Source organism: Actinia tenebrosa, unplaced genomic scaffold (assembly GCF_029948245.1).
Source record: "Actinia tenebrosa isolate PJP-AT-01 unplaced genomic scaffold, QUT_ActTen_1.0 PGA_scaffold1__47_contigs__length_23844297, whole genome shotgun sequence".
Classification (NCBI taxonomy): domain Eukaryota; kingdom Metazoa; phylum Cnidaria; class Anthozoa; order Actiniaria; family Actiniidae; genus Actinia; species Actinia tenebrosa.
Window position 1 is genome coordinate 20,701,658 of NW_028292578.1, and position 17,384 is coordinate 20,719,041.

At 37.3% G+C, this 17,384-nt stretch overlaps 3 protein-coding genes across 4 annotated transcripts; 1 reads left to right on the forward strand and 2 right to left on the reverse strand.

Moving 5' to 3' along the window:
* Positions 1 to 584: 584 nt before the first annotated feature.
* LOC116288810 (P2X purinoceptor 4) lies at positions 585 to 9,760 on the reverse strand. 2 transcript variants are annotated; one of them, XM_031695650.2, is made up of 13 exons: positions 9,367 to 9,760; positions 8,209 to 8,368; positions 7,777 to 7,924; positions 7,125 to 7,236; positions 6,829 to 6,915; positions 6,296 to 6,431; positions 5,730 to 5,815; positions 4,369 to 4,413; positions 3,611 to 3,701; positions 3,395 to 3,460; positions 2,904 to 3,002; positions 2,804 to 2,863; positions 585 to 2,300 (listed from the first exon to the last, which is right to left on the reverse strand). In XM_031695650.2, the coding sequence occupies exons 1-13, from the start codon at positions 9,516 to 9,518 to the stop codon at positions 2,238 to 2,240; spliced, it is 1,305 nt and encodes a 434-aa protein (XP_031551510.2). In that variant the 5' UTR covers positions 9,519 to 9,760; the 3' UTR covers positions 585 to 2,237. The 2 variants fall into 2 exon arrangements, with proteins under 2 accessions (XP_031551510.2, XP_031551511.2); XM_031695651.2 differs by lacking the exon at positions 2,804 to 2,863.
* An 83-nt stretch (positions 9,761 to 9,843) lies between these two features.
* On the reverse strand, positions 9,844 to 13,344 carry LOC116288813 (uncharacterized). Its single transcript, XM_031695655.1, has 2 exons — positions 13,066 to 13,344; positions 9,844 to 10,460 (listed from the first exon to the last, which is right to left on the reverse strand). The coding sequence occupies exons 1-2, from the start codon at positions 13,294 to 13,296 to the stop codon at positions 10,182 to 10,184; spliced, it is 510 nt and encodes a 169-aa protein (XP_031551515.1). The 5' UTR covers positions 13,297 to 13,344; the 3' UTR covers positions 9,844 to 10,181.
* A 2,122-nt stretch (positions 13,345 to 15,466) lies between these two features.
* LOC116288827 (uncharacterized) lies at positions 15,467 to 16,383 on the forward strand. Its single transcript, XM_031695672.2, has one exon. The coding sequence runs from the start codon at positions 15,532 to 15,534 to the stop codon at positions 15,859 to 15,861; it is 330 nt and encodes a 109-aa protein (XP_031551532.1). The 5' UTR covers positions 15,467 to 15,531; the 3' UTR covers positions 15,862 to 16,383.
* The last annotated feature ends 1,001 nt before the right edge of the window (positions 16,384 to 17,384 follow it).

Sequence of the window (17,384 nt, forward strand, 5' to 3'; positions counted from 1 at the left end):
AGGGGTACCCTGTTTATGACAAAAAAACTCAAATTTTTAGGCCCTGTTTATGACAAAAGATATAATTTATTGCACTGAGTTCCTGTTTCAATTATCATGTCATCTCGTGTATCGTTTTTTTTTACGACCATAATAACCAGTTTCGGTCAATACGAAAGTAGAAACCCTGAATATGACAGGAAACTCAGGAAGAACTTGGACCTTGAGTGAAATTGCATACCCTGTTTATGACAAGAAGCTCGAAAAACCATACCCTGTTCAGCGGACCATCCCCGTATAGTCCATATATGGGAGTACCTCCATGCCCCTCCCCCCTCCCGGAAGTCTCCCTTGTTGACGAATCTTGTATCCAAACCCAAACTGTTGTGTTCGGATGCAACCAGGCTACAGTTTGTGTTCACTCTTCTAGCAGGGAAATTATTCAAAGCGAGCACAAGAAAAAATAATGTTAACATCTTAGATACTCCCAACTAAAATATCATTTCATCCAATCAGGGCACACGTTGCTGATATACAGGCTAGTTTTGATAAATGGTAAAACCAAGATATTGTGATTCTAAAAAGAATTAGAAGTAAAGACATGATTTGAATGCAGGAATATTTTCAAAATTGGACTCAACTTACAATAAATGAGAAGCATTTTTGATGGAGTATTATAGTCACAAAGTTCATTAATCTTTATAAACAATAATATTACAGACAACACCAGTACTAAATCCCAATTCCTTTAAGATGGATACCACTATCGACCACAATCCATGATGTACTAAGAATGGAATAGGACGTTTGCATGATGGCGTCATTTGACTCCTACTACCACAATGCTTCGCGAATTTTCTTTCTTATTCAAATTTGTATTCCCTCATGAGAATAGTAAGGCAATTAGTGCTAATTAACTTAACAAAAGAAAGTGTGCAAGGGAGTCTGGTAGTAGAGGTCAATGACGCCATCGTGCAAACGTTCTAGGGTTTGAATAAGCAGCTCTAGGTGCAATGAATTAATTATTTAAATATTTCTAAGTATTTATTGGAATTCATTAATAATTGATAATTTAGTTTCTCAAATCTCCAAATTTATAATCAATATAATAAGATTAATGATAATACCAATATTTATAGTCTATTAGTTATATAACATTTCTTCAACCTAATATCAGTCTATATAGTTGATTTTGGTAGACTATTTCCATTGTTTATTGATTGATTTATTTTGGTTTTTTTTTCTTTCAACTTAAAAACACCCTTAGTTTTAGATAATCCCCGGGGGGGGGGGGTACTCTTGCCTGTTTAGGGTAGGGATGTGCTGCTGAGCCCTCTGAACCCTGACCCTGTTCCAGAGTAAAATCGGTGAAATTCATACCCTGTTCCAGAGCAAGATCGCTGAAAACCATACCCTGTTCCGGTATTGCGAAAATAGATATCCTGTTCCAGAGCCACAGAGAGGAGAGAGCGTGATTTCATATGCCCTGTTCCAGAGCGAGCGCGAATTTATATACCCTGTTCCAGATTAGAATCGCTGAAAACCATACCCTGTTTGGGGGAGTACCCCCCCCCCCCCCCACCCCAGGAGAGAATCTCTCTTTCTCTCTCTTAGTGCTTCTCAGTTGCTTGATCCATTGTGATCATGAGAACGGAAACCTATGACTAAAAAGTTATAAGCTAAACACTCTCTTGACCCAGGGTAACCATTCATGATTGCCTCCCCATTGCTCTGCGTAGTTTTGGTCTGGCAATATTACGCGATGAATATTTTCGTGGACTATTACTACTTTTACTAAACTAATTTATCATTTTTGAAAATTTTAATCCTATCCTGACATTGTGTGAAAAGCGCTTGCAGATCGAGTTTTTCAAGATGAAGTTGTAGCCGTTTCAATGCGGCTAGGTGTGCCAGACCAAAACTACCCAGAGCCTCCTTAATTTAAGGGCCATTTGAGGACCCCACTTCACCTGATCCCCAGGACCTAGGATTTCAAGCCATTTTCCACCCATTACCCTATGATTTCTTGTGATCCCCAAACTGGGTGTTTATTGGAAAAAGGTTCCCAACCCAACCAATCACAGTCTCCAGCATTTCCTGGGGTCCTCAGCTTAGGTATCCAGGAAATATAAAAGTTTAGTGAAAAACATTAAATATCATAACTATTTTGTCTATACATTTATACCTAATAGCTTATTACTGCATCTTGGGCTCAAGCTATCCCAATATTGGACTAAACATTAACCCTATCAACCTTTCTACTTGAACTGTTTGTAGTTTGAACCTCTTGGTTCAACATCGTCATAACCATCATCATTAATCTAGAGAGAAAACAAGGCTGTTAGTGAAAATCTTGAAATCTTATTATAACATATACACCTACTTGCAAGAACGTTGTCATACGAAAATAGAACAGTGATTTAGTGGGATTGGAATTATATTAAAAAATAAAAGAAGGTCACTGAAGTTTTTCTTTTGTCTTTTAATGTATTCCTTTCAAACTAAATTACTAATGTTCTATTCTTGTATGACAACCTTCTTGCAAGTAGATGTACTCTATAGACCACTCTCAAAACTATTTTGAAAGTTAGAAATCAAATCTTTTAAAATTAAACTTGTGCAATTTTTTATATTCCTGCTACCCTTACAGGTAATTTTATAGCTAGTCAATTCGATTTCTGTTCAGAACTAGGAGTACAAGTATTTGACCTTTGCACCAGCAGGGCGGTGTTTGAATGTGTAGGGGGGAGGGGAGGGAAAGGAGAGGACACACAGCATTCAAACCCAACCAGCTTAAGCAATAAAAAATTCTTGATTTGCATACTTTTAGATCATCACTATTGCCATCTCTTGCACTGTTACTAAGTTTAATGTCACCATCTTCCTTCACTGACTAAAACAACTTACTATGTCTTATAACAAACCTGGATCTGTGTATCATCTACATTCAAGTATTTCTTCTCCTTGTATAAGTTTCGTTTTTGCACTACATAAAGTACTATTATGTCACAAAGAACAGTAGCCTGGAAAAAAAGGAAAATGGAATCTGATAAAGAAAAAATGGACTAGCCAAACATGCACAATGAAAAAACAATGTACAATGTACATGGAAATAAGTAACCAATCATGTACAATAAATGAACTTGCCAATCATGTACATGGAAAGAAGTAACCAATCATGTACAATGAATGAACTAGCCAATCATGTACATGGAAAGAAGTAACCAATCATGTACAGCGAATGAACTAGCCAATCATGTACATGGAAAGAACTAGCCAATGAGAAACGAGGAAAGACTTATACAATCATGTAAGGAAATAACTAGCCAATCATGGACAAGGAAAGGTCTAGCCATTGATGGAAAAGGAAAGATGTGGCCAATAGTTGACAAAGAAAAAGTTAAATGCAACTTACAATGGCAAGAAGGGCCAATCCTGAGCCAATATTTAAAAATAATGGAACTACGCTGAACTTTCCTCCCTAAAGACAAAAATAATACAGTACATGTTTTATAGAGCAAAAACAACCTTTCTTTTTACTATTATACTTTCAAACAACATTACAAATAATACTAATACTGTATATGAGCAAAGACAACCTATATCTTTACTACATTTCTTTAAAACATACCCTTCCATATACACTCATGACAAAGCGAATACCATATGCTTTGAATAGTGTTCTGTGAAGTTTACCATCTTGTATAAAATATCGAGGAAATCTGTAAAACATCCATAAAATGAATTTATACATCTTTAAAATTATCTATCACTTCTAAAACTTTTAGGGGTTCATGGCCTGTAAGTGTGACTTGACCTTAACAAGTGATGAGCAACTGACTGGGACAAGGAGGTGAGCATGTCTACAAAAAGGATTTTCATGCACACATCATCACCACAGTAGAAAGTATATCACATCCTAGAGAAAACAGCAATGCCAAGCACAATGGAATGTAAATAAAGAATCAGTTTGAAAACCTGTTTGTCCTGGTTGATTCAAGTTAAACTTCCTATTGTTCAGGGATTGCCGAGCTGAAGGGATGGGAAGGGGAGCCATAACCCCCTCCCCCCCCCCCCCCCCCCCCACCCAATAATTTTGCAGCTATTTTTGATTAAAAATTGCCTATTTTCTATGTAGTAATAAGCAGTCCCTGTTGTTAACTAAATGAATGCAGCTATGAATTTTGCTCTGCTGGCTAAAGTCAAACGTTTGCTAGCGACTTAAGTTTTAAATGCATAGCTTTTCACAACAAGAATCCCAACTTTTTAAAAATAAATATAAACACAAAAATCATGAGTTTAGTAATCAAATATATGGACTCATTCACTTCCAATTTCTAAGTTTTAATAACTTCTAAAGTTGATGTTGATAAATTATTTTAGCCTTACCTAAAGTTGTACCCTGGTGCAATAGGTGAGTCAGTACTGTCCAACCTGTCAACAACAATCACAGTGAAAGAATGAGTTACTATGGTGAGAGAAAAAATAATGATTGATGATGAATGATGATGATTATGATAATAAAGATCAATAATGTCATAATGATGATAATTTATTAGACTTCTTTAGCTTCGTTGTTTATTGTTCCATTTCAGACCGTGTGATGCCACTCCTGGGAGTTGATTCTTTAATGTATAAATATTTTAACAAGTTCATCATAAAAGAACAATTCTCAAGGGAATGTCCTGATCTGAAATTGGCAATTTGCATACTAAGTTAACAAGGTCTATTATGATGATGTTAATCAATGATGATGATCATAATGATTATTATAATATGACTAGATTATTACGCACACTCTGATTGGCCAAAAACCAATGAACTATCTCCCCATGGGCTGCATGCTCGCGCACGCTGATCTCAACGGACGCTCGCCTTTTTTCTCTAAATTTTCAAATCCGATGGCGTCAATAGCGCGCACACAAGTGAGATGGGTGATATAACGCACGCTCTGATTGGCTGAAATGCCTATGAACTATTTGCCCATGGGTCGCACGGTAGATTTTTGGTCATATTATAAATCAGTTACACGACAAAAAAGCGTTCGCCCATGGTGATATAGAACGCACTTGAGAAAATATGAACTCTTAACAAGCTAGAGTGTCACTTGGCTTCGCCTCGTGCCAATCTTTCGCTTGTTAATCGTTCTTTACATTTTTTATCGTGTGTCTATATTGCCATGGGCGCGCGCTTTTATGTCGTCTTACTGATAAATAAAGATCTGATAATGATGAGGAAGCAATATGATGATGATGACAATAAAGATGAATAATGACGTCATAATGATAATTTTAATGAAATTAATAACTAATAATAAGTTAATAATTAACGTCATCATTAAAATCATCACTTTGATTATAATTATCATTATCTCATTTATTATTAATAATGGTTGATTCAATGAAATAGTAATGAAGATCAACCATGCATGATGATGATGATGATGATGATGATGGTGATGATGACAATGATGATGATGATGATGAGAATGATGATGATGATGATGGTGATGATGATGATGATGATGATGATGACAATGATGATGATGATGATGACAATGATGATGATGATGATGATGACAATGATGATGATGATGATGACAATGATGATGATGATGATGACAATGATGATGATGATGATGACAATGATAATGGTGATGATGATGATGATGTCAATGATGATGATGATGATGATGATGACAATGATGATGATGATGATGATGATGATTTCTAATTTATAAATCAACCGACCTTCTGAAAGAATACTTTGGCTCACGATGCGCAGCTAATGGATCAAAGTTACAATCCCATGATATTTCTACACTCATTACACCTCCCTAAATGATAAAAATAATGATTTACGCATATTGGGATAGAAAAAACAGTAAGAAAGAATATAATCTTCTCAGTCTCTAGAAATAGAAAACTAAAATGGTCAAGCAATAATATTGCTTATTAATTATTAATGATCATTGACCAAATTTTCTAGCGCATATTGTTTTTTTCCTTGTTCATTTTCTTTCTCAATTTTGTTGAGTGTATTATAAACAAAAAAATAAAAAATCTTGTAGCATTAAGAATTTATAGATACTCGGGATGTTTTGAAAGTTCTCAAACTTGCCTAAATTTAAGGCTTGTACAATTTTGAAAATTTTCAAAACTACGCTCGTACCTATGAATTCCAAATTGTACTCGAGATCATGTGATTTCCTATACTAATTTATTCATATTTTAGACATTTTGCTGAACCAAAGAGAATAAAATTTAAACATTTAAGATTAACAATTGATTATAAATCTGGTACAGTGATAACAAACCTCATAAGCCATTTTATCAAAATCAACTCCAGCCAGTTTTTCTATTTTGTCAAGTTTAAATATAGGACATAAACGATCTTTGTTTGGATCAAATTCACAATTTTTAAGATCCTCCATGTCTTTATCAATGTTACGCCTGTAAAACAAACAAAAAATGTCAAAATATGAAACAACCTTATTAGCTCTGAGCTGATCTAAGTAAGGGCTGAGCTCACTCACAGATTCAACCCTGAAACAACCTAGCTCTGTGCTGGATCTAAAAAAGGTCACAGCTAACTCACTTTTTAAACCCTGAAACAACCTCTGGGCTGATCTAAGTCATGTCACAGCTAACTCACTTATCAAACCCTGAAACAACCTCTGGGGTGATCTAAGTCAGGGGACAGCTAATACTAAAAGACTGAATTGAAATTTAGGTTTTGCTGGGAGAATTAAGGGAAAGAGTGGGTTGGCCTTGGCCCCCCTCCCCCCCCCCCCCCCCCCCCCCCCCCCCTTCATTAAATACTGAATATATCTGATTTTATTTAGCTGACCTTGTTTCATGAAACTTTGGAAACTCAACAGTGTTCTTGATTAGAAGTGTAAAGTTCCTAATAGCCTCTAAGAGTGGCACCTTTCGACTTTAAAAAGGAAAAGAGAATTTTTCAAAATCATTCGAAATGAAAATATGCATAATATAATCATATATCATATTGATGGTGATGATGATGATGATGATGATGATGATTCTAACAGTCTACACTGATGAACTAATGGTCCTCCAAAAAAAAAGAGATTGGAATAACAGTAATCTTAATATCAAAAAAGCAGTAATTAATAAAGTGTATACCTTGAGTTAAATCCAGGTATCACATCAGTTTCTACAGGACACCATGCATACACCTCACACACTTTCGTACTTGGTTGCCTGTCACTTAGAATACACTTTCCAGTGTTCACGCCTGTTAAGAGTTAATAATCAATAATAATAATTGGTATTTAGCAGGGCATTACTACAGAGTGGATGTTTGACCACTGAAATACCAATTGGAATTTAAAAATTGATTTTTGTGAGGAAGAATAACTGGAGAACGAGTAAAAAACTCTAAAATGACAGAAGAGAACCAACAAACAACTCTACTCACATACGAAACTGAGGGTGGCAGAACTCAAACCCATGTCGCATTTATGAGAGTTGAATGAGTTATAACAGTTAAAGCTGGTTTTTATAAGTGAAACGGAATCAAAGTCAGAGGCAAAGTACCTTATGATGAAGTGAAAAATTTTTTCACAGGTTTTCATAACCTAAAAATCTGTGAAAAGGTACGCTTTCACAGGTTTCAAAACCTGTGAAAAGAATTCACAGGTTTTTTCACAGGTCATTTTGATGTTACCTGTCTTTTTACATGTTTTTAACAGGATTTTCACAGGTTCTCAGCTAGTAGTGATTGCTGATACAACAGGTCGTTATTTTTAGCCCTAGTCATGTACTTTGAACCTACCATGCCTTCCAGGTATGGATGCCATGAAAGTGCAGTCACTATCTTGAGAGCAGTTTGCGTTTGGCAGTCTTGGATCCTCAGGACATGTGCCTTGAGTTTGATTTGGGGTAATAATCATGTTTGTCATCACAAATATTGCTCCATTTTCCTGAGAACAAAATTAATTAACATCATCAGCTCATGTCTCTATTCACATTTCATTCATGCTTATGTCAAACCAACTCCAGTGGTCGGCTCAATTGGAAAGAGCCTCAGCCGGTTATGGACATGGGAGGTCATGGTTCGAGACCAACACTTGGGGTCTTAAAAATAGCCCGGCTGTCGCCATCTGTCTTCAATATGACCCTGTTGGAAGACCCAACAATTTCAACTCACATATGATGCTGAGTCCAGAAATGTAGAAATGTAATCAGTATGTTATTCAATACAAACCTCTGGAGGAATGACAAGATCTGCAGGATCCCACACAAATAGTCCTCCGAAAAGATCAAGACCGGACAGGTTAGACAGTGCCACACCCTTAAGTTTGGTAGTGACGGAACTGTATGGGGACTGAAACTCTTGATAACCTTTCTGGTAGATTATAACATACCTGTGGAGGGGAGGGGCTGGAAAAATTAGTATCAAAGAGGGAAAGGGGGGTTTGGAAAAATGACACATTGCATATACATGGCATACTTAATTTTGCACCAGCGCTCTGTCCTCCAAATAATGGCCGGTCCCTTAGCCCTCAATAGTATGATTGCTGTATGCCAGCTTTGTGTTGCTTGCCTGTTGCTTTACCTGTTAGTAATGTTCCAGTCAAACCTTCTAGCTGATTTTATTCATCCTACTGACGTCCCTTGTACGCAAGTACCACTCACCCCCTCCCCCTCCCCTTATATTTTTTGTAGGTAAGTATCAAATTTCCACTGAGATTTAAGTGTTACCGGTATTGGGGATGACTAGTGGCATAGTTGCCATGGTTACCTCCTTGCTATCTTGAATTTCTCCATATCATATTGCTAGTCTTTGCAAGCTAAACCATATCATTTTCAGACCAAAAGTTGTATCCTAGACATGGATTTTAATCAACTCTTACTTATTTACATATCACTTTGTTCAACAATCAAAAGACAACAATGCATTTTTCCAAATGAAAACAATTTTCAGAGTTTTTCTTCTATTCTTGGTTTGCAATCAATCCCAAGAGAGCACAATAACAAAAGGGATGTCTGCCATGTTGGAAGATATAACAAAAGAATTCATTGAAAAATCTTTTGTCAAATTCTTCCAACATAGCGGCTATGTCGTCTATTGCAAACGAAGAATAGCAATCACATAAGCACAGCAAAGCTTTTGTTCAAAAAAAATCTCCGGAAAATAAATGAAAAAAGAGCAATAAGCTTAAAGGCCCGTGCAAACGCAGGCAACATTGTTGACAAACAACATCCAACATTGTTGGGCCCAACATGTTGGGAGCCTTTGAGGGTGTTGTTGGGTGAAGTTTGAACTCTTCAAACTTTCGAGCCATAATAGACACTCGAGTTAAAGCTAAGCTCATAAAATGGAATTAGTAAAAAAAGGATGAAGCTTTCTTTGCAAACTTACCCGATAATATAACCGATAATGAGGAGTTGGATAACTCGATTAATGATACCAACTTTCTTGTTTCGTATTCTTACTATCTTTTCTGTGTCATAATCGAATAAAAGAGCCCAGCAAAAGGAGGAACATTTCTCTTCTGTTTCGTCCGCAGCCATATTTGCTTACACAATACACTATACCGAAGAACTACTGTGGGGGGTGAGGTGCGTCTAAACCACAGGCCTCCCATCACCCTGATCTAAGTCAGGGCGCGGCACGGCAATCCTCGCAGATCGAATAAGAATTTAGCGTCTTATGTAGGAGCATGGATCATAAAACACGCTATATTCTAATTCGGTTATATTAAGACGACTAGTCTTTTACGATTCATGATAGGAGGTAAAGCATGAAGAAGGAAGACACCCCCACAAATTCAACTGAAGCGATACCCCGAGAGAAATTAAACTTTTTCAAATGATTTCATCAAAGAATACACATTACTCAACCATTTTGGCATTGTCAGCTATATTGTTTAAATTTTAAAAGACGAATTACAGCGTAGCGGAGTGCTTTTCGGCACTTCTTGAGTGTTCTGTCAATCTCCAAGAGCTTTATAACTCCACCCAGTACAGCAAGCAAGTCTTTTATATCTTTTATTAAATACAAATTACACTAACCGTTATATTATATACGAATATCGCAACTGAAAGGGCGCGCACGTGCTGTGTACTCTCATAAAGCACGCGCTCCCAACCAATCAGAACGTGAGATTTATAACAGTTATAATGACGCTACGTGACGAAATAAAACCAGCTCTGGGTTGCCTGTGTTGGAGCCAATTAATCCTCACTCAGTTCTTCCATACTGGACTGCGGTGTAGGCAATGACGTCACGTATTTAGAAATACCCTCGCCAAACACGGACTGGGATCTTTTGCGCATGTCAAGGACTTGTTGTTCCGATGTTTCGGAGAACCGTCGTAGACTGTACGCTGCTATGGCGTCTTCGGGTAGACTGACTTTGCGTCCCCTAGGGCCACGTTGCTGAAGGGTATTCAAGAGAGTCCGTATTTTGAGAAACTTTCTCATCAGGTTTTGATCCTGATCTTTTAAAAACGTCTGAAATGAAAGGACGTTTAGCCAATTTAGTGCTATTTAAAGATATTTATTCGCAGGTGTACAGAAAGATAATCGCACTCGGGGAAAGTATTATCCATTTCAGATCACGTTCCATTTCCTTTCCCAGGGCCCAATCTATCTTTGGTGATTGGAGACGGGTTGGTTTCATCGTTAGCGGTCATTACTGGGTTGCCTGTGGCAGCCCAATCTAATAGGGCTAGTACCCAGAGGTCTTCACGGCACTACCAAAGAGTCTTTTGCGGACATATGATACAGATATAGTCTAATTTATCAAAGTGATTGATTGGGGTGGAGTTTCGAATCACATGTTTTGAATTTTTATTTTATTTTATTATTATTAAAATCAAAATAGGAAAATCGGAAAAAAGGAGCAAAACCAAGAGTAGGTACAATATTTAGGTCACCCATCCAAGTGCTAACCCTCCTCAGACGAGCTTGACTCAGTATCTTGAACGACAACGATTTATCCACTGGACCACGGTTCCAGGTGAATCAGCATAACAATAGCCATGAAAACAATGCACCGAATAGACTAGACTTTTTAACATTATATTTTCAACCGATTCCGTGCGTGGCAGAGATGCAAGGGATTAGCTGATATGGTCTGGAGGCCGGCTGGTCTCTCCCCTGATGCTTCGGCTAGAACATTTTCTTGCGTAATTCGTACACCCAAGGGCAGAAGGATTTAATCGCCGTCAGGTCCGAAGTCCATACGCCGCCTCAGCTCTGCGGATTTCTCGGGGGTATGGCAAAGTTGAATCGATTTTTTTGAATTTCTTTTGGTGGGTTCCAATTCCCTCTTATCCACATATGATTTTTCTTTCTTTTTTTTAATCCATTTTTTATTAGATTTAATTCTTCATCAATAAGTCAATATTTTTAGTGAAAAAAGATTTATTCCTAGTCAGTTGCCTATAAGACTGCATAAGTTTAATCAGATGTTATCAGTCATATAAGCAATATCGATCCGTGAAAAGTAGAGCTATGCTTTCCTTTCTTTTTTGGCAAAGTTTGCTGACAAGAACATTTACTGTACTTGGATCTTTATATCATATGCCCGCAAAGGACTAGTGGGTGGTGCCGTGAAGACTTCTGGGTACTATTGCGCAATGCGCAATGCCTGCATTTTCTGACAAAGGATATAAACAGCCACCCCAGTAAATAATATAATAACAAAGGATGGTAAAAAGATAAGAAAATGAATTGATGATTCTGACAGAGAACATTGGGATATTTGATCTTGTTGCGTCATGGCGCAACATCAAATTCACAAGTAGTGTGACAACGCAAAACCTTTTATTTTATAGCCTAAAGAGCCGGGCAGAACCTGCAATTCTTTTAATATTATGTAAAGAACACCTTAAGAGAGAAGATCGCCTTTGAGGTTAGTGTTATAAGACAAAATTATCCTTTTCTGTGAAACATTCCATTATCTTTTGGCTAACATTGTATTGTACTATTTATACTAGGCCTCTGTGCATGATACAGGCAACCCAGTGAACGCCTTGTTTAGTAAATAAAGAAACAATACTGAAGATAATGACTCGTGGTCTGACATTCGGATAACCTTCGGATTCGCACGTATTTTTATGAAGTACGCATTCATTTTCTCTCTATGTACGTTAGACAGATAAGAGCAAAAACAAAAAGACGTGAAAAGTATGATTAAAAGCATGAAATTCCTACAAAAGAAAATAGCTAAAACTAGTCGCTACTTGCTAATGCCTTTTAGACTTAATCCCGTTATCACGTCAATTCATTAAAAGATGCGCAGAGCATCAATTCCAATAAAATTCTGATCTCTTTTTGATTTCAAGAAACACAAAAGCTGAAACAACAAATCAAGCTACAGAATGGACATTAGAGGAAAGGCAATACGTCACCATGACGACCAAGAAAGAATTTTGCGAAAGATAAATGTTTTCTTATCTTTAAAAAGCATTTAGATCCAAATAAACTTATTGTGATTATCGTTACCGGATTCCTAAAAAGTTTACGTCTAAACTTGAATTACCAACAATGGTAGAAATAATTTGTTCAATTAGGAGTCGTGTTTACCGATCGACAATTCACTTTGCCAGTTTAATAGTACGGTTATCTGAGTTCTAGGATGAATGGCATGAATTAACGCGTTTGACTATGACTAAATTTGAGCTGAAAGGTTCCAAAAATCCGGGCAATACAAAAGTTTTATGATGCAATATTGTTTAGTCTAGTCTCGGAAAAAAGGCACGAATGATAATCCGAGCAGAAGGCATTGATCGCGACAGAAGATTTAAAAGTTTCATAACGTTAATAAACCAATTCCGAGTAAATAAAACTATCGTGTTTGCTTGTAATTCATAAGCACCTTTTTGAAGACAAAAAAAATTGTTTTTCCACGGTGTATATAGTATAAAACGTATAAGATATTACTATTGAAAAGATTATTCAATACGGCTTTCACCGTCACTGTCAAAGCTACAAACGAACGACCACCACTGTAATTGTTATAATCATCTATTCAATCTGTTGACTTACACTTTACATAAATCAAAACTTTCCCCCTTAGTTCATTGACTGACAAACACTCATTCATTCGTACCATTTGTTTTCGAAGCCATTCTAATGTGTCATCTATAGCCTTTTCTCTCTCGATAAGAGGTAAAGTGGTTCTAACGGTTTCATCCATGCAGAATGGTGCAGCATTCTCATCCATCGTGATTATTTCTGGTTCTTCTTCTTGTATATCAATGAGGTTACTAAAGCTAACATCACGGTGTAATTTCTCGGGTAGGTTTGTTATTTCTTCTAATTTAACCGCAATCTCGCCCATGCTGACCAAGACTAGTTGTCAAGAATCGAAGACTATATAACTCTTGAAATAAATTTTTTGTAAAAAAAAAAACAACTTAAAAATAAAAGCCACTGATAACCAATCGTTTTTATTTGTTCAATGAGCAGATGGCGTACGTGTAAGCTATGCTACGCAAGGGTTTTGTGTTTTCTGGGGTTAATTGCTTTTTTGTTCAAGAAATAGGGCACTTTTGACTGTAAACGTTATTAATGTTTACCTTATGTCTTAAAAGAACTCCAGCGAAGGTTGGTTAAGCCGTCTGGATGTTTACATGTAAAAACTGACATGGAGTTTAAACATTACACGACAAACAAAGAGATGTCTGGCTGTGGCGGTAAGTTGTGATTTTATCTCAATGTTGAGACAAGAATGGAGTAGAGGTTTTAAAAGAGATTGCATATGCCTCTGTTCCTAGGACATTCCATCCCTTCCAGTCCGGACTCTTCCTCATTTCCCTAACTTCCCCACTTCCCTCCACTATTTCACGATCACACACTGACATCTCGCGTATACCACTTTTAACACTGTCACCCCCCCCCCCCCTCCCCCCTCAACACCACCACTCCAGTGATATAGGCGTTCTGAAATTGAGGAAAAAACTGGGTTTTAGTTAGCATTGCAGTGCATTTTGGGGCTGTTTCAGGGGCATATTTCCAAGATGGCGTCTCTGTTTCTTCCCTAAAATGCTCGGGACTACAACCATACAGTGAGTCACTTAACTCTAATCGCACTGAGCCAATTTTTAAGACTATAGATTTAAATTCACGCCGAACACCTACAAATTGAGCTGAATAAAGAAACCAGTTAAAAAAAAAAAAAGATTAAATGTTTTTGTAGCTGTTTGTCCACGCCATTAGCCTTGTGGTTGTGTCACGCAATATTGCGTGCAATACTTCAAAAGTTGAATTATGCTACATGTAGCTCTGGAACAACATCGAGCGCAATATTTTGAAATTCTTAGCCAATCGGATTGCTATAAAAAGAAAACCGCTGGCCAAACGTTTAGGCAAAGCCGACGCTGTTACGTGATTTTGTTGCTAGGTGTGTCACCCCTCTTACTTGAGAAAAACAAATTAAAATATTTACAAAACCACAAGCATAAAAAAGACAAGTTTTATTCTTAAAAGAGGAGAATATAATTTGGAAAGCAGATTATTTTGTCTCCTCTTATGTTCATGATCAATCTGGAAACGGCGGCGTTGTTTTCCCCCGCTTTTTATTTTGTGTTCATCGTTTCTGTCGTTGTTTTAATTAAAAACTCCACAGTTGTGTCGGCGTCACTGTACTCGTCAAAGGTTTTGCGATCCATGAAAAACTAGCCTGCGTGCAGCCGAACTAACTAACTGTTAAGTCCGACGGACTATACGAGAGAAAAGTCCGGCTGCACGCAGGCTATGAAAAGCTCATTTTTTCTACGTAGCTAATTCGAGTTAACGCGTGGTGGATCGACACTACTTTCCAATGTGATGACGCAATTAATCGTCAATAAGAAGACAGACACATAAAAAACGGATGTCTATTTGACAGCTAATTGACATGTCATTCAGATATTGGTATACTGGTCCAACTGGTAGAACCACCAGGCCAATGCATGGTGACTGCGATAATTTATTCGAGTTGTAGCGAGTCGCCATCAAAACGGAGGACTAACTAACTGTTAAGTCCGACGGACTATACGAGAGAAAAGTCCGGCTGCACGCAGGCTATGAAAAGCTCATTTACTGCTATTACAAGCTTACTGCATCAGCTGCTTCGATTCTTTTAAAGCTGCTTAAGGCTAGTTTCATTTTATGTTGTTCTTTAACAATAATTTCTATTAAACAGAATAAAGACTTTTAAATTGTCCTAAACCAAGTAAATGTTTTTGAACGTTTAGCGCGAAACTAGATGAACTTTTTTTCTACATCAAAACCTAAAATTTGTCACAATGGTTGAGCTTAAATTATTTTCTTGCATGACTGCCAAATCTATTTTGACGCAGGGATTATGCGGTTCAGTGCAGAATGATATTAAGAATGAAAGACTAACTTGGGCTGCATGGGGTTTGTCGAGGAAAGAGAGCTGGTTCCAAGGTCTTACAACTAGCCCTCCCCCCACAGACCGTAATGTAATGGGGGTGGGCTTTTAGCAGTTGATCGACGTTAGGGGCGTTGTTAATATATATACAGATTCTATTGAGTTTGGATTAGGTTCTACTAAGGAATTGCTTGTAAAATGTCTGGTAAATGGGACAACGGCTTGTTTGGATGCTGTAATGATTGTGGCACTTGTCTGATAACTCTGTTCTGCCCGTGTTATACGGCTGGGAAGAACGCCGAGGCGGTTGGAGATAGCTGTCTTTTGTGTGGACTTGCCTTCTTCGTTCCTTTGTTGGATCTCGTCACGATGGCAAGCGTCCGTGGCAAGATTCGTGAACAACATGGAATTGGAGGATCATTTGTTACTGATTGCCTGTCCATCATGTGCTGTATGCCTTGTGCTCTCGTCCAAGAAGCTCAACAGGTTAAAGGTTCTCCTGGATCTCATTCAATCGCTCGTTGTTAGGATCATGGATTCGACTTCTTGTTCTTTTACTAACCGCGATAAAAGGCTATCACACTGCTTAACTCTTAAACCCAAATAAAACGACCCGACTCTCAAGCCACTAGACTAGGAGTGACTTTGTAGACTGAAATATGAAGAAAATATTTTTCTCTTCACTAGCCAAACTATTGGACAGCAATGATATTATAGCTATTTTAGCGTGAGAAGACAAGTCTTGATGTGGCAGCAGATCTCGTGACATATCTTCCAACCATAATAGAGTTAATAATTTACATAAAACAAGAAGTCTTATTATTATTATGACATTTTATTATTTTCATCTATAATCAGATAGCCGTATTATAGAACTTAAATCGAAATTTTTATGTAACCTTTTAACCTTGTTTTTTTAATGTAACCTTGTTATGATGAAACTGATCTAAAATTTTATGATCATATCTGTAAGGCGATCTGCATTGCATTTAATATTTTACTACACATGATTATAACAATAAGCTGAACGATTTTAATTCATAATAACTATGTTGGTGTTTTGTCGTAGTCGAAACGATAGGTTTCCTTAATTTCTTGTACCTGAATATTTTTCGGTGTCAATCAAAAACAATCCTTATGACTCTCATCTTTCGGAATTTCTATAGGATTTTGGTCGGTTTTGAAGTTCTGCTTTCCACGTAGCCTGGTCTTTGCATCCACGGTAGCCCCGGGGCAAAATCATGTAGCGAAACACCAGCGACATGCGTTCAAACAAGCGATTTATTAGCTTTCTAAATTTAGCGACTTTTTAAGTAGTAGCTCTTACATTTTAGGCTTTTAACGGTAGTTCGATTTTCTAACAGTGGTCTTCACAACGAATGTCCTCCCGTTCGCTTAAAAATTGCAAAACTAAACTAAGCAAAAAATAATGCAATCGATATGGATTTTCTCTAAATATTCATTTATTCGAATTTATGAAATCTTCAGAAGGGAGACCCTCCAGGGGATATTGTCAAATTTTTTCAGCTGGGAAAGAGGGGACAAATTTGCGAAAAGTCATATTTTTGGGAAACAAATTGACAAACTTTGTATTTCGGAACAAGAGAACAAACAGGAATATTACTGGGGAATGATGGCCACTTTGACACCTCAGAAGGAGCTGCAGCTCTGCCTTACTCGAAAGTAAAATAATCCTGAGACTAAGAATGGTATTTGATTATTCTTCTGGGGGGGGAGGTACTCCCATATATGGACTATACGGGGATGATCCGCTGAACAGGGTATGGTTTTTCGAGCTTCTTGTCATAAACAGGGTATGTAATTTCACTCAAGCTCCAAGTTCTTCCTGAGTTTCCTGTCATATTCAGGGTTTCTACTTTCGTATTGACCGAAACTGTTTATTATGGTCGTAAAAAAACGATACGCGAGATGACATGATAATTGAAACAGGAACTCAGTGCAATTAATTATATCTTCTGTCATAAACAGGGTCTACAAATTTGAGTTTTTGTCATAAACAGGGTACCCCTTTCAAAATCCCAGCGGAACAC

What these genes read in the sequence shown, in the direction of transcription:
- LOC116288810 (XM_031695650.2), bottom strand. Translation starts at nt 9,518, where the DNA reads ATGGCTGCGGACGAAACAGAAGAGAAATGTTCCTCCTTTTGCTGGGCT. An exon ending in ATACCTGGATTTAACTCAAG is followed by an intron (nt 6,916 to 7,124) that starts GTATACACTTTA and finishes TCCTTTTTAAAG; the next exon opens with TCGAAAGGTGCCACTCTTAG. An exon ending in TCATGAGTGTATATGGAAGG is followed by an intron (nt 3,461 to 3,610) that starts GTATGTTTTAAA and finishes TTTTGTCTTTAG; the next exon opens with GGAGGAAAGTTCAGCGTAGT.
- LOC116288813 (XM_031695655.1), bottom strand. Translation starts at nt 13,296, where the DNA reads ATGGGCGAGATTGCGGTTAAATTAGAAGAAATAACAAACCTACCCGAG. An exon ending in AATGGCTTCGAAAACAAATG is followed by an intron (nt 10,461 to 13,065) that starts GTACGAATGAAT and finishes CTTTCATTTCAG; the next exon opens with ACGTTTTTAAAAGATCAGGA.
- LOC116288827 (XM_031695672.2), top strand. Translation starts at nt 15,532, where the DNA reads ATGTCTGGTAAATGGGACAACGGCTTGTTTGGATGCTGTAATGATTGT.